At 28.1% G+C, this 17,793-nt stretch overlaps 1 protein-coding gene across 1 annotated transcript in view; it reads right to left on the bottom strand.

The window, feature by feature from the left end:
• LOC107445405 (mind bomb 2) overlaps positions 1-17,793 on the bottom strand; it is a 55,198-nt gene that overhangs the window by 9,560 nt on the left and 27,845 nt on the right. Inside the window, exons 6-17 of the mRNA XM_043039675.2 lie at positions 16,433-16,581; positions 14,859-14,969; positions 14,662-14,766; positions 13,247-13,415; positions 11,897-12,027; positions 9,353-9,501; positions 8,446-8,602; positions 6,782-6,936; positions 6,574-6,700; positions 5,710-5,937; positions 4,173-4,351; positions 1,903-2,114 (exon numbers count right to left, since the gene is read on the bottom strand). Coding sequence (XP_042895609.1) covers positions 1,903-2,114; positions 4,173-4,351; positions 5,710-5,937; positions 6,574-6,700; positions 6,782-6,936; positions 8,446-8,602; positions 9,353-9,501; positions 11,897-12,027; positions 13,247-13,415; positions 14,662-14,766; positions 14,859-14,969; positions 16,433-16,581 — 1,872 coding nt within the window. The remainder of the gene's footprint in view (positions 1-1,902; positions 2,115-4,172; positions 4,352-5,709; positions 5,938-6,573; positions 6,701-6,781; positions 6,937-8,445; positions 8,603-9,352; positions 9,502-11,896; positions 12,028-13,246; positions 13,416-14,661; positions 14,767-14,858; positions 14,970-16,432; positions 16,582-17,793) is intronic.

Below are 17,793 nucleotides of genomic sequence, written 5' to 3'. Positions count from 1 at the left end.
AAAAAAAAAAAAAAAAAAAAAAAAAAAAAAAAAAAAAAAAAAAAAAAAAAAAAAAAAAAAAAAAAAAAAAAAAAAAATATCTCACACTTGTTATGTAAAGCTATAAAAAGACCGAACGATTATTTATGCAAATGATTATATATGATTATTAAGAACTAAACTTTATGCAAACGATTGTTTATGATGTTATTAAATAAAAGTGTCATTAACGCAATATTATCCAGTGTTTATTAATAATTTGAACAGCGGCGAAGAAACGTTGAAAAGTCAAGACGTTTAAATGAAAACGAATACTTCTGATTGAAACTAAAATATTTTGTCAGCTGACAGTATTGAAGTTAATTGAGCAATTACTTGCAATGGTATTTGCTTTTGAAATATTACTTAGAATGAACTTATAAATATTACATGTTTTAATTTGCTCATAATTTTTGTAAAGTTCTTTTCATTAGGTTTTAATTGTTTTTAATTTAAAATTTAAATTACTGGGGGCGGGGGGATAAAGCACCATATAGGGAGCGTACGGCATCCTATAAGATCAACAATGATTTCAGTTAGGCTCTACCACGCGTGCTTCGGATACGGAGATTAATCCCCGGCTCATGCCCTATAGTAATGAGTTAAAAAATATTGCTTCCTCGCTTTATATAAGTTTATAATATTGTTTGTATTGAAATTGCTTTATATAAGCTTATAATGTTGATAATAAGTTCCTCTGACATTTTACAATCCTATCATATTCTCTCTATGTGATGTTGGTGCAGAAAAATTGCCAGGTAATCTCCAGGTAAATGACTTTAAGTTTGTAATTGCGTAACAATTATCGGGGGTTGGCGAGCGGCAGTGAGCAGGGGGCGGAGCCCTCTAGTACATATATATATTTAAGGAGTTCAAAACACGGTGAAATAAAGAGATAAGGAATCACCAATTTTCCAGTACATCTATTTTTTTTAAATTTTACAAATGGTAAAAATTTTACAATTTTAAAAGAAAAGGTACATTTTAAAGATTATTATTCAGAATTCAAATAATAATAACTCAATATAATAATAATATAAATAAAATTAAAATAACAGTTCCAGACAAAATTTTTCTACCTGAACACAAAATTATCAAGAAAAAAAAAGGAACTTGTTTAGTTAATTTGGTACGAAGCAAATTTTGTATTGTTTTTTAACACATATAATGCAACAGAAAGATAGGGAATAGACAACTTTTAAAAAGGCTCAAAAATGCAAAAAATAATAGAAGAAAAGACTATGTAACCTGGATCGAAAATTAAGGAAAAAAAATTGAAGTTCTGTAGAAAGCAACTTTTGAGGTTAAAGCATATTATGAAGTACCATAAAGAAATTTTTACATAGTTTCAATCTATTGGAAGAGTTTAACTTTTTTGCGTTTGACATTCTGGAATATCTTTTGGTTCAGAAATTTTTCAAAATTTTTAAAAACACTTAATTAGATACAAATTTTCTGTGTCTGAATATAAAAACAAATAGCTCACGGATATAGAAACGAATGTCAAATTTGACCTTGAAAACAGTTTAAAAGTCAAACTGGAACAAGAAAGCAAAAGACAATAGATTTTCTGGACAATTGCAAGTTTCTTGCTATTTTAGGAATCTTGACTTTGAATTGTTTTGCAGTTATTAAAGTAGTTTTTTCAGTCTAACTAATAAGACTTTTGATGTTCCAGAGATTTTTAATATTTCAAATTATAAAAACATAACCCTCATTAAATTTTTAGTATTAGAAAATATTCAATGCTTAATTCATTTAATCATTAATTTTCATGTTCTAATGCATACGTTTTTTTAAAAAAAAAACTTTACTTCTGACAAGGGTTCCAAAATTTTATATTGAGGGATTGGAAGGGAATGAAGAAATATAATGAAGGCTTACTTGGTGCAGTTTTCTTAGATATGGCTGCCTTGCAGAGAACACACTTTTTCATTTTTATGCAGCATTCCTCGCAGGCCACTTGGTGCTTGCAAGGTTCAAATATAACGACACCCGGAGCATCAGAACAAATGATGCACTCTGTTTCGGGTGGTCTCAGTTCTGGCTGTGGCACTTCTGTTCCCTCCGCAGATGGCAATGATTGTGCCTGTGACCTTCACAAACAAAACAAAATTTTTTTTTCAAGCAATACAATACAATGATTAAATAAGTTAAATATTCATAGCAGCCAACATGGATAGTAAAAAATGAAGTAGATTTTACAAAATAATATAAATTTCATAATAATTGTTGCTAAATATTTTACACATAGGAAATTCAGTTCAATTTTTCAGTTATGATTGACATTAAACATACTAGAAAAGAAATTTACTCAATTTTAGAAAATTTTCAAAAATGTACAAAAACTAGGAAAATTTTAATTAAACCCGTAGACCAGGAGAAACTGGTAAAATCCAGAAGAGTTGGCAGTTATGAATATTTAAACTTTTAAATAAAACCTTATTTTAGACAAAAAATAAAGCAAAGAACACTATTTCTTTTGCTTATAAGCTTATTTCAGAAATTAATGTATAATTAGAAAACACATTCAATTTAGTAGTGATGTCTATAATGATCAGAGAAATTAAAACCAAACAATAATGACCCAAGCCAAACAAAATTAAAAATATTACTTACCATTTAGCCGGCATAAAAAGTCTATACATCCAAGCTATTTCGTCCAAGGGCTTTAATAACATATTATCATAATTGTTTTGAACCTTAAGAATTAGTCAGGGCAAAAAAGCAAAAAGTTGAAGGTAAAATTGCTGGATGTGCTTTTCCCTTCTTTATAACATTTTATTGCAATTAAATATAATTAATCTATTTCAAGCACTATTAATCTATTTCTTGTTAAAATGAAAATTATGAAATGGGAAAGAAAATTTAAGATGAATCTTTTATACCTTTTTTTTTAGATATCCCTGTTAGTTTTCGATGAATTCTACAAGTTTTTTGAAAGTCATATTTTTTTCTGATTGTGTTTGGAAATACTATTATTAAAGAACATTGCATATTGAAACTAGTAAAAACTTAGCTTTGAAGATTTGAATGCTAAAGTGTTGTTATTTTTTTGACTATAGAAATTAGAATAACTCTGAGAATTCTCAGTAAGTTTTGTTTCTTAAAAAAAATCTTCAAACTCAAATATTACAAAAGAAACATTGCACAAAATATTTAAAAAAAAATGTTTCAGGGGTGATTGCAGTACAGTGTAAATTTTAGGAGCAAAAAATCTATACAAATTCATATACCATACATGTTTTATATTTAACATAAGTTTTTGAATTAACATTTATAATTAAATTATCTACTAATGCAGAATATCACACATTTAGAGTAACTAAGTCAAGAAAAAACTTACTTCTCCCAAGAATCGCGATATTGGATTTTAAAATCACGTGAATATGAATTGCTATATTGGATTTATAAAAATGGAAAATGTAATAATGAATTTTAAATCACACAAATACAAATCATTGTGCAAAACTATTAGATCACGTGAATATGAATTGCAATACATGGTTTGCAAATCACGTATCAATACGAAAATTGATTTTTGATATTAAAAATGCCTGAATATGAATCACAATATTGAATTTTAAAAACGCGTGAATATGAATCAGGATATTGGATTTTTAAATAATGTGAATAGGAATTGCGACATACAGTTTGAATACGAATCACAGCTTTTTAGAAGCATAGCTTTAAATCAGGTAAAAACGAAAATCTATGTTTGGCGATAAAATCTCGTGAACAAGAATTACAATATTAGCAGATTTTGGCTAAATTCCAAATGGGGGAAATTCAGTCAAACCAAAAGATCAAATTGGTGAAAGAATCATACAAGAAGTAAATCTTCCCGTAATTGAAGGGGGAAAAAATGCTTGCAACTATCTCATTAAAGGGATTTAGAAAAGGCTTTAAAATTTTGTTAGGGTTTAAGTTTTTGATTTGCAGAAATCTGCGAACCAATGGTTTTTAGAAATGTAGAACTCTGGTATATTCCTACAAAAATTGCATGGCTTGCTTCCATTTTTTAGAACTGGGAGAAGAATACCAAAAACCCAGAATTCTGGGGTGCCCCCAGAATACAAAAACCCTCGACATATTTTTAGAATCAGTTTAAAAACTCAAAAAACACTTGAAAATGTTAAAAAAAAAGAACATACTTTTTCATTTCAGCATACTTCTGCAGCAAATCTAAAACACTTGAAGTTTGAACAAGCTCAAAAGGTGTTTTCCCTTTTCTATTCTTTTTAGTCAAATCAGTTCCCTCTTGAATTAGATAGCATGCTATCGCTAGTCCATGGTTTATTTCCATGTTTAAACTAGCTATATGTAACAAAATCTGAAAGAATATTAGCAATAAAAATGGATGATTAAGTAGACAATTATTTTGCTGAAAGGGAAAAAAGAGTTATTCAAAGGCATAAAAAAATGGAAAACATAAAACAATTTGTTTTGCAGAAATATTTACTACTAATTCTTTTTAAGCAGGGTTTGTGATTTCTTAATTTTTTTTTTAATCAAAAAAATCTGACTTTATTTGATTTAAATCAGATTTTCTTAAAACATACTTCAAGAGCTTCAATTTATGTTAAGACAAATTTTATAAATATAATTATAATGGAAATATTAAAAATAAACCATAGCAAAAACTTTCCAATATTATTTTATAGAAATATATACAATAATAAAAAGAAACATATAATCCAATTTCTTGTAAATGGAACTAAAAATGTCTCATTATTAAATACTGAAAATCAAGTTAAAAATAATTTTAAAAAAACCTATTAAACCTAAAAACCTATATCTATTTTATCACTTTAAATTTGTGATGTCATCAGTTAACAGTTCGAATGAAGTTGGAAGCACTATGATGCCAATTTAAGATGTGTTTCTAAGGCAAATCAAAAATGAATACAGTATGCATGTGCAACTTGTGATATCCAGTAGTTAGTTTTCCTGAATTAATAGAAATTTTTGTACTGTCATAATAATAAAAAGTNATCACTGCCTTTATTCACATACTTGCAAATATATTTGATGCTCTTCTTTTAAGGGCGAGCATAAGTATTAGAGTTTAAAGTGAATTGTTGCAACGTGCGTGAATATTACTTTTTGATTTATCAGGTTTCTATGTCTAGTTTGGATTGGAATATGATTAAATAAAGATATATTTAAAACATACGTTAAATCTGTCTAAAAAATGAAAAAAAATTAGTTATAAACCTATTCTCAGATCTACTGAATATGCATATAAAATTTCATCAAAATCGGTCGAGCCGTTTAGGAGGAGTTTAACCACTAAAACTGTGACAAGAGATTTTTATATATATAGATAAACACCTGAACTATGATCTGAAATAACATATGAATTTGTTATTTAGAAATTTTTTTATCGTACCTTCAACTTTGACATATCAAGAGTATACTATGCTTGCAAGCAATATTATACAGATGAAATTTACTTTATAAATAAATAAAAAAGTAAAAATCATTCAATTCCTTAATTTCTAATAATTCTCATGTAAGTTACCATATAAAATAAATGCTGTTAAAATTCATATTAGTTTAATGAATTTATTTTCTTAAATCAATCCAAAAATATCTTAATATACGAATACTAAAAATAATTGGTTAAATGGGTAAAATAAACGCAGTGTGCATTGTAACAGAAGAGTCACATAAAAAAATGATACTCACAGTTGACAAAGCAGGAGAATCTGGCACATTTCCATCATACTTAATATTGCCCGTCTGTATGTGCCTCATAATTGCCAAATGTAGACCCGTATCTCCATCTTCATCCTCCACGTTGATGTCTGCCCCTGACGAGACTAAGAGTTCTACCAGGGGACAATGGCACTGACTCACAGCAAGAAGCAGGGGTGTCTGCTTGCGATTGTTTCGCACATCAATTTCACAATGACCCTAAGAGATAATACACACTTACTGTTATTTTTTTCGCATTCATATCATTAAGTCTGGTGCATAGTTTTTTCAACTGTTATATTCTCAAGTTCATGACAACAAGGTTTGACTATAGACCTAGTAACAAAACGTCACCACAGTATCAGCAGATAATTTTTAATCTCACTTAAAAAAAAAAAAAGTTATTGAGATTCCTTTTTAAAAAATCACTAACCTTGCTTCCAATATCAAAATTATAAGCCTGAGCTGAGAGAACATTGCAAAGAACAAATATGTAAATCATGTAAGTGTTCATTATTGTTTTTCACTTCCTTTTAAATATCATAGCATAAAATTCAAATTAAATGAAAACTTGCTTTTATTTATAATTTTTAAATTCTTTATATTTTCACATTTTGCTACAGATATGTTAGATAAAGCAGAATGTTCAAATAAAAGTATATGTCTGATTTCATTTGGAGTTGAAGACAAATTTGGATAGCAGAATGTACTGCAGTAGATAAACACCATGGATTCTGCTTCCAGGTTATAGGATAAAAACAGGAAATTGTACTGCAATTGTCTACTACAAATTTAAAATTTTTTATTTAAGATGTAAATAAATAATTCAAAACTATAACGTAGGATTTAAATTACCTGAAATAACAGTGTTTCGGCCACATTGAAATGACCATTCAAAGCAGCTAAGTGTAAAGCAGCAAAGCCGTCATCCTTTTTGCCATCTACTATTTGTCTGGATTTATTTATTAATCGCTCAGTAGCACTGAAATACAAATGTTTTTTTTTTATTTACAAAAGTTACTAATAATAAGAAAAAATAGGAAAATAGAACCAATGACCTTACAAATTGTTTCCTTTTAAAGCTGCATGATGTAAAACATTGAAACCTCTTTTGTTTTTCAGGGTGAAGTCTATTTCAGGAACATTTATTAAAAGTTCTAAGATTTCCAGATTATCTTTACTAATGGCATCATGTAAGGCAGAATCCCCATATGAGTCCTAAAATATACCAAAGTTGTGCCACGGTTACATTTAAAAAAAAGAAAGAAAAAAAAACATCTGGAACTTTAACTACAATTAACTACTATAGAGTACACCAGGGTGTGAAAATGAAGCTTGCCATTGGCGGCTAAATATTATTAGAAGGCCAGTAAATATATTTTAAAATGTTGTGTTTCAATTCAGATTATCAAACCAGGAAGTAGTGTCCTTATACTGAGGATAGATTTTATGTTTTTTATTTGGAGACTGCTTCTTTCTGAAATTTTTTGAAATCTGTATTCATTTTTAGTCAAATTATTGTTCATAATCAAAAAGTGCTTTTGCGTCAACATTTTAATATTTTTTATGCACATAAAATAAATATGATGAAATATTTTAGTCTAACTTTAGACATGAAATTTCACGCCCCGAATTAAACACATTGAAACAATGGCAGCATTTCAGAACAAATATTTAGATAAGTTTTTGCATACAAATTACGAAATAAAATAAACTATTATTATTGACATTTTCAGACAAAATAGGATTTTTTTAAACAGTTTAACAGTAAGATGATTTATATAGGGTTATTAAAAACATTAGNTGATTTTATTCTAAATGACGTAATTCGAAGCTTTTTCCAAAATGCGAGAATTTCGCGCATTGAAATTGATTTATAGAGTGCGCAAATTTCTCGCGGTAATCATTTTTTAATGCGAGAAAAGAAAAAAATATGCGAGATTCTCGCGCTGTAGTGAAAACACTGTGATGAAATATTTTAGTCTAACTTTAGACATGAAATTTCACGCCCAGAATTAAACACATTGAAACAATGGCAGCATTTGAGAACAAATATTTAAATAAGTTTTTGCATACAAATTACGAAATAAATTAACTATTATTATTGACATTTTCAGACAAAATAGGATTTTTTTTAAAAGTTTTACAGTAAGATAATTTATGTAGGGTTATTAAAAACATTAGTCTCAGATTAATATAGACTGTAGATTAATGCAAACTATAATAAAATTTACAAAATATTTTTCACATAAGGAGTTAGGATTTTTACAATTAAAAAAAGGAAAATAGGATACACAAACAGCAAATTAATATTAACAAATATAAATTAATTGCACTATTCCCCCATTTTGGCATTGATAATATTTGTTACAATTTTAAATTCAGAACTTTGAACAGGATTCAAATAAAAAAGTGGCAATTTAAAATGTTGATGTTCTAAAAATATAGGTTTTGTGATGTAAGTTTGAGAATTTTTAAATAGGCCCTTGTAACAATAAAATTTAGCCATTTTAAACCTCCAACTAGAGATTCTTTTCAAAGTTATAGCTCAACACCGAAGTGTTTTAAAAGAGGACTTCACAGTAAATATTGAAAGTAAATGTTGATAAAAAGCACAGTGCAAATTTAAGAAATTAATTTTAAAATGACCTGTATAATTCATTCAAAAACTGTTTGAGGGAAAAGAGCTGTTTCTCTGATGTTAAAGGAGGAAAAACAAGTACTAACCTGAACATTAACATTGCAGTGGTGCTTGAGAAGAACTTTCACACAATCTAAGTGCTGCTTGTTTACAGCCACATGCAATGGACTACATCTTGCTTTATTAACTGCATCTATGTCAGATCCTTTTTTGAGCAGTAAATCCATCACAACGGGTTGATTACTAGAAGGGAAAAAAAAGCATCATTATAATTGTATACAGTATAGATCAAGGTTTCACATTTTTTTTCCTGAAAGAAATCTATTTCTACCCTGAATATTTCACTCAACTTGAAATTTAAAATAATACATGATTTTGGGCATTATGAGAATTATTATATTTTATTAATGGTTGTCGAACCGCCGACCCAATTTTTGGGTTTACGCCTTCTGACATTCAACTCTGTAGCCTTGTAATTTTGAACCCAATCCAGAGATCCACGGTTAGCCAAACGGCTAGAGGACTCTAGTCTATGATCTGTCTGTTTACTAAGACCTCCATGTTCACATAAGAAATCATACTTCTGGTGATACTGAATTAGAGATTGGTCGCTCTCTGGTTCAGATATAAAAAAAAATTACGATTTGTAGATCTATAAATGTGTCCACCCAATAAACGGGCTGTGATGTGTGCGAGGCTAAAGTCATATTTTAGGCTAAAGGTGGTGCCACCGAAAAAAAAAATACCCTCTGCCTTAAATTTGCTTTGTTTAACCAAGCAGGCTAGCTGGTATTGGCAAGTGACATTAGAAACAACAAGAAATCGATTTTCAGAAAGCAATTTATTTACGTATTTTTTGCAATTTTTGAATTTTTTTTCCAATTATTAAATGACACTGAATTAAAAAACTGACTTAGATATTTGATAGTTGTGAGTGAGAGATGACAAAGAAAATATGAATGAATTTAATAAGCAAATGATGCAAACATTTACCCGAAAGCCGAGTAATGCAAAGCTGTATCCCCATCATCATCCTGGGCTTCTAAGCTACTGCCAGCTGCAAGGAGCAGGCGTACTATTTCCAAGTGGCCTTGATGGCTGGCAACTTGCAGAGCTGTCTTTCCTGAACTTTTCTGATCCACCTATTCATACAGAATTAGAACAACATTTTAATACTTAATTAAAGCAAAGGGTAAAACAACAAATTAAATTTTTACAGAAAAATTGGATATCAAGTTATGAAATTTTAAAAGAAAAATTGTAATTAACAAATTTTATAACTATATTTGCATATTTTCTTTTCCTTAAACTAAATAAGAAAAAGTTTGAAACAGAATATTGAATTAATGGTTTTAAACAGCTTACCCAATTCATTCAGAATTTAAATAATATTGAAGATCGATTTATAAATTTTTTAATAGAATTTGAAATATTTCACAAATATATATACAAAGGAATTTTAATAAAAGCAAATAATATATTCATGTAATCTTATATGGCCAAAATCATTTGTTAACATTTTCCCTTTATATAAACAAAATTTTATCCATTAAAGCCAAAAATAAACCTTCTAAACTTAATTTCAAAAACCAGGTTGGGGGAAAACAATGTTTTTATTTGTTTAATACACAAAAGATAATATTTTAAGCTCCAAATCAAAAGTAACTAAACAGTTCAAAAACATTTCATAGAAAACCTCTTTTAAATAAATGTTTTCACTCAACACCTCAAAACCATTTTTGCATCATAAATATGTTAACATTATTAAAAAAGAAGTAATTGAATATTTTAAATGCAATGAAATGTAAATGGCGCAGCAAGTTAACTTTAAAACACAATAAACATGGAAATTAACACTCGACATATAAGTGCTATTTTAGTAATGCGAGTAAGAGTGATATCTTCCCTTGCTTGTTTCTAATATGAAAGTAATATATTTCAGTATTATTTACACTAATATCATTATTTAGCAATATGCAATTGATAGCATTAATATTAATCAGATATAATAAAATATTGAATCAGTACAAATTTTGCTTCAAAAATTAATTTTATTATTATTTTCAATTTAAAAATAACAAATAGTACGTAAAAAATTTCTTTTTTATCTATTCTAACATAAAGCAGCTTCAAGTTTAACATTATGCTTATTAACCCACAGAGGATTAGTACCCTTTATTTATGAACCTTCATATGCAGGTTTTCCTGCACCAAGAATACAGTTTTTCCATGTTATTGAATAAGAAAATAAATCTCAACAAGAAAATTTCAGATACACATTTACCCAAGAGCTCAATGCTTTGAGGGTTATTATAATTCAGAATTAAGTAAAATTACGTACAATTAAAATACTTTAAATGAATTTTGAATATTTTTGTTAAAACTTTGTGATTTTTTTTACATGAAAAGAACATTTTTATAATATAGTAGGGAACCGATTATCCGGAACGATCGGGACCATTGCTATTCCGGATAACTGATTTTTCCGGTTTTCTGAATCGCTACGAAAAGCAGTTTTTTTTTATTGTTAAGCCCAACTAAAAAAAATAATAATTTGGAAATAATCTTAAAAAGAAGAAAAAACGATAAAGTAATACACTAATGATTATTTCCAAAATGATGGTAAGGTAAACATCTTTTAAAAAAGAACGAAAAATCCTGAAATCTTATGAGGAAAAAAACATTTAAAAAAAATAATAATGGCGGGAAAATGTATCGAACTTCTTTCCGGTTTTTTTGGTTTTCTGATTTCAGGATAACGGGTTCTGTACTGTATTATAAAAATGAGTGAAAGCACAATGCATACATACCATACAAATTTAATTACTTTGATACGAGAAAAAAAAATTAAAAATAAACTTGAAAATTAAGTAAATCAGCCCCCACTTATTTTCAATTAAGCTTTTAATTGTCGCATGCATAGAAAAAAATAAAGCATCTTTAAGGATCTGGATCTTTTTTATCTAAAATTTTTCTATAATAATAATATTTAAATAACTTTCAAAACTATCAGAGCATACATTTGGTGACATTCTATTTTATTCTAAGCATTTTCAAAGACATTGTTAATTTATCTTCACATAAACTTATTTTCTACAGATTATATCCCTCAAACGCAATGGTATTTAAACATTTAAATATTACATATTTATGTTTAAAGTATAGATTCCCATTAGCCTTTGAACTCAAAACAGCTTTTCATTTGGTTCGAATCAGACTAAAAGTATTCATATGAATAAAAAATTAAAATATTAAAACATAGGTTTAGTTATTAATAAATAAAAAATCCTTTGTTTGAACCAGCAAATCCTTTCTAAAATCAATTTACACAATTGTAGAAATAGCTGCAAAAAACCTTTATTCTAGTGGTAATATTTGTTATTAATTTGACATAAAATAACACTGAAATTAATATTTGTATCAATAACATTAACAAAATTGGATATGATTTAAAAAATAATTGATAATAATTTACCCTAAAAAAAGTTTATAGATGCGTAAAAAAAAAAAAAGAAGAGAAAAAAAAATTAACCATACTTTATCGGGGAATTTTTGCAGCAGGTCTCTTACAACATCAGTGTGACCCTGGGCTGCTTCTCTAACGAGACGATCACAGCTTGCTAAATCTAATTGGTGGGGTTCAGCTAGTAGGTGACCCAGCAAAGGATCTAAAATGCAATAAAATATTATAATGCACATTTTATACAAATCATTACAATTTAACTATACAATTAAAAATATTTATATAACAGACAATATTACAATAGAATTTATATGGTGCATATATATAGAGAGAAGCAAACTTTAACTGAAAATTGAATATCATAAAAATACAAAGGTAATGCAGATTATAGGGCTAAATTAGGAAATTTGGAATTCATAAAAACTCCATACTTATTAAAAAATATATATAAATAGGTTGCATTTTCAACAAAAAAAGTACTGATTGAATGAATTTTTTAATTGCAATTTGTTATATTTAGTTGCCTGTAAATTTTGTCTCATAAGCATTAGAAACAATGAAATAACTTGAATAACTTTTAATTCAATGACTAAGTTTCACTTACAAGTTGAATTTTTTTTAGATTAAAAATAAAAATATGTTGGGCGATAGATAAAAATATAAAAATAATTTTTTTGTATTTCCTTTTTCAAAAATAAATTAGAAATCATTGCAGCACCCATTCCAAAACCTGCATAAATATATCAACATGTCACTGTTATTGTAAATTTTTTGATTGATTTTAGAAAACTCAGCATTTTTGAAATACTCTAAAAACCAGGAGAAAACATAGTAGCAACATTAAAATAATTATTAAGAAATAAAACAGAAAAATTTAAAAAAAAAACCCATCTATCTAACATTATTTTCATTTAAATGGGTAATTTTTTAAATAAATAAATTTAAATTGAGAATCAAAATACAGGAAATTTTGCTATATGCTTGCTTAATATAATCTTATTGAGTTTTTGTCAAAAAGTAAAAAGCAAAAGTAATAAAGTAAAAAGTAAATCCATACACGATAGCAAATTAATATTTATATGAGAAAATAAAAGTTATTGAAATCTAATAAATCAATACTGAGGAAGGCAAGACTTAAAAATAAGAACAAGAACCCCTTTGCTTGTTAAAAAAAAAAGAGAGGTCAAAATCGATTATCAGAAATACCACCAAGTTTAATAAACACAAGCAAACTGGTTTTTAAATTCTTCATTTTGCTTTCCTGACAAGTAATTTGATAACCTTTTGTTACTCCTTCTTTGAAATATTTATTTGTGACCCCTAATGCATATGCTTTTTTGACAAGAATGCTAAAAATACATATTAAAGGTGGTTCTTACAGAGCACTTTGTATGTATTCAATAAATAAATAATATTATACATACGAGTATGTTCTTCTCTCTGATTTGCTGTCATCGTATTATTCATTTCCGTAGCAGTACCAGGAACAGATGTCACACATAAAGGATTGAATGTCCAGGTCTGACCATCAACATTAACCCTCAAGTCTCCATCAGAATAGATTTTAGTGATTTTACCAGTTTTACCTAGTGCCTATTAAAACAAATTCCATTGTTAGAATATTAAAATGTGTAGAACAATACATATCACTGTTTTTTTTCTTCCTTTTTTCAAAAATAGTGTGATAATTTAACCATTTATACACTGTATCTTTTTCTTAAATGATAAAAAGGTGCAAAATGATAAAAAGCAGCATATTGAATCTTTTAAGAAACTAAGCAAATTCAACACATTATAGAAACAAAATTAAAAATATATTTAACAATTTTATATTAATTAGGCAAAAACCACAGAATAAATGAATACAAATCAGTTATGAACACAAAACAGTTTCTTAGTTTCATAAAAAGAAAAAAAATTATTAACAAATACACAATTTAATATTTAAGTTAGAATGGTCAAGCAGTCAACATAAACACTGCTTTATTGTTTCTCTCAGCTTGAAACGTCATCCACAGTCAAACTTCATGCAAATAAATAACTGGTATCCTAAGCATAAGGTAGAAAAATATACTTTCTTATTTTCTTTAATTATTTTTTCAAGAGTTCGATTATTTTTTGGCGAACCAGAAACCGAAAGAGCAACAGTCACAATACGAATAATTTGGAAAGTGGTTTGGGCCTCTATTATACCATTTAAGAAGTCTATTACCATGAGCATTTTTTAATGTAACAAGTTTGGCACAGTATGAGAAATCTGTTTGTCAATCATGACAAGTTTCTGGGTCAGCCTCAAAATGTTATATTATAGATAGAAAAACTGCATTTTTATCATGAGTTAAAAATGACTAACCTCCTGCAATTATCCCTAGTTTGTTTTTTAGCCAAATACATTTTACTGATGATTAAGTGCGCAACATCATATGAAAAAGGGCAAAAGGAAAGACATTTTCATTCATTTTTGGTATTGAAGTAGAAAAGAAAGGGTAGACTTAATTTTCTCTTATAAGTGATAACTATGCTTAAACTTTCAGCAAGATCTCAAATCAACAATTTAGTGACATAAATTTAAAAACAATTTACTGAGCAATGTCAGATGAAAAAGGGCAAAAGGAAAGCTATTCTCATTCATTTTTGGTATTGAAGTAGAAAAGAAAAGGCAGACTCAATTTTCCAGTTATAAGTAATAACTATGCTTAAATTTTCAGTATGCACGAGCTCAAATCAATAATTCAGTGACATTAAACTGAAAATCCATCATATGCAATAAAATATTTATTTATTATTGTTTTTAAAGGAATATGTTGCGTTTATAGAACATGCAAAGAAAAACACTCACCGTTTTCATAACCTCAATCCATTCCCCGTGGCCTTTCTGAAGATCTTTCATCTTGGCAAGGTCATCGATTATTCGAACCATATCACCCAGAGAAAACAGCTGAATCTTTAATTTGAAATGAACACAAAAATAATTACTCCTGGATCAATTTAGGTTAAAATTTGAGTTCAGACTTTAAAGAAGAAAAAAAAAATTACTTTTTTCAGAGCACCAGGATGAAAAGTCCATCGATTGTTGCAGCCTTCATATTGAACCCTTATATCTCCTTTGTCAGTCACACGATGAACTGTCCCAACTTTTCCAACAAACTGAAAATACAATATATTTATTTATGCATCCAAGTTTTTATTTGTTTATTATTTTGTAAAATAATAAATGTGCATAAACGCATAAATACAACTGCTGTTGGTAAAAAGAAGAAAAAAATTCTATTAATTTACAGATTTTTTTTTTTTTCCATTTGTAAAAATACCTTTGACTTTAGCTTAGACCAAGTTGAATTTTATTTATGTNTTTTTGTAAAAATACCTTTAACTTTAGCTTAGAGCAAGTTGAATTTTATTTATGTATAACTTCAATAAACATATTATTAAAAATATATCATAATACATTTGAAAATCTAATACTAACTGCAGAAAAAAAAAAAAAAAAACTTGAAATGTTAAAATAAATTGTGTTATCTTAACTAAAAAAATTTCTGGTTTCTAAATATTTATAAAAAACTTGACTATTTCTTTTTTTAAATTGCATTAAAAGAGAAAAGAATTTAAAATTTATATTTGAAATATTTTTTAAAAATATATGTCAACGTGAATGACCGAAATCGAGAGAATGTCGACTTTTGGCGTTGCATGTCAACAATCACATAGTCGCTTTGGTGGAAGTCGGAAATATTTTTGATATCCGATTTGATATTCATTTATTTGTTGATATTATCATATTTATTCAATATTTTAATATCAGCAGCTATCTGATTCGAAGAAACATCAGTATTTGGAGTACCGGTTAAATGCATACTGGGCAGTGGCACTTGATCATAAAAAAATATCAGTGTAGGGTATACCGGGCAGTGGCACTTAACTAAAGACCTAGTATATATTTTGGACATTTACCAAAGCAACTATGTGATTGTCAACATNAAACTTGAAATGTTAAAATAAATTGTGTTGTCTTAACTAAAAAAATTTCAGGTTTCTAAATATTCATGGAAAAACTTGACATTTCTTTTTTTAAAATGCATTAAAAGAGAAAAGAATTTTAAATTTATATTTGAAATATTTTTTAAAAAATATATGTCAACGTGAATGACCGAAATCGCGAGAATGTCGACTTTTGGCGTTGCATGTCAACAATCACATAGTCGCTTTGGTGGATGTCGGAAATATTTTTGATATCCGATTTGATATTCATTTATTTGTTGATATTATCATATTTATTCAATATTTTAATATCAGCAGCTATCTGATTCGAAGAAACATCAGTATTCGGAGTACCGGTTAAATGCATACTGGGCAGTGGCATTTGATCATAAAAAAATATCAGTGTAGGGTATACCGGGCAGTGGCACTTAACTAAAGACCTAGTATATATTTTGGACATTTACCAAAGCAACTATGTGATTGTCAACATTCACCAGTGGAAGTCAACAATCACCCATTTTGGTCATTCACTGTAACATATATACTAGATACGGGTGTATATAATGGAAAATTGTAAAACTATCGTTTTTTCAGATACTTTATTTTTTAAAAAAATATTTTGAAATGCTTACTTCAGCCATTCTAGGATTCCATCCACCGTGGCCTTCTTGCATAATTTTAAGCGTTTCGACATCCATTAAAACTTGGACTTTATCACCCACGTTGAACCTTGGGTGGTTACTGGGAGGAGGTTTTGTGCTTGCAGCTTCTACCACTTGCCCTTAATTACATAAAAGATCAAATATTTCATTTCAGAGTATTTACAGTAGAAGATCTTTACAATGCAATTCTCCACATCAACCAAACCTTTATTTCTAAAGCTTTTTGTAACTTCAGTTTCTTTTTGTATAAATAATGTATATTTCTGTGTTTCAAAGCATTTGCCATTAAAAATTAATTTAAGGCAGTAAAACCAAATATATACTGACATGTTCCATAAGTATGTTGAATGACATGTGAAATGATCTATATAACACGAATTTCTTGATCTAAACAACACTAAGCCTCATGTTTCAAGGTTGTATCATAAAGATCTTCAACTGTATTTTGAAATGCATAAACCAATACTTTGAACAAATAATTTCTAATATTAGAAATATAAAGAATTAGTTTTGAAAGATTGCTTGCATAATCATGATTTCATAAAAATGAGAACAGCATCTCCTGCCATTTTATACATGGATATGCAACAAGAGATTTTCACTGAAATTAAATTTAGTAGACAATACTAAGACATATTAGATATATATACATCTAAGACATATCTACATCTGTTTATCTTAGTCAGTGTTGTAGCTTCACAAATCAATCAACAATTGCAGCAGACAGTTTTTTGCTGACAAAAAAATGCATCACTGACTGTAACTTGTACAGGGTGTGCGATTTAATAATCTTGGAAGTTCATTGCGACATTTGCATCACCTATTAGTGTAAACAGCAAAAGGGTCCTTACTTAAAAAACATGCCTCCTATAATATATATATATATATATATATACATACAGTGGAGCATCGGTTATACGCCGCCGAAGGGACCACCGAAAAACGTTGTATAAACGATAACGTCGTATAATCGACTTTTACTTCTAAAACTGAAACTAACTCTGTTTTCAGTTAATTTTAATGTTTAACGTGTTAATTTACATAAATTTCTAAAGTAGACAAAGCAAAACAAACAAATAACCAAAGGAGAAAAATTGCAGTGAGCCATTTGAATGTATGTTACCTTTAATTATATTTTCTTGCTATTATTCTCTACAATGCTTTGAATAGCGAGTTGAAGTTACTGCTTTCTATGATGCAATTTTAAATTTCTAATCACGGCCAAATCTAATGGCTGAAGCGCACTTGTGCAATTTGCAGGAAAAAAGAGAGCTTTTACATTTTCCAAAATAATTAGTATCGATGGGTGCGCTGGACATTGGTCGATGAAT

Source organism: Parasteatoda tepidariorum, chromosome 5 (genome assembly GCF_043381705.1).
Source record: "Parasteatoda tepidariorum isolate YZ-2023 chromosome 5, CAS_Ptep_4.0, whole genome shotgun sequence".
Taxonomy (NCBI): Eukaryota; Metazoa; Arthropoda; class Arachnida; order Araneae; family Theridiidae; genus Parasteatoda; species Parasteatoda tepidariorum.
This window is presented reverse-complemented; position numbering and strand designations above follow the sequence as displayed.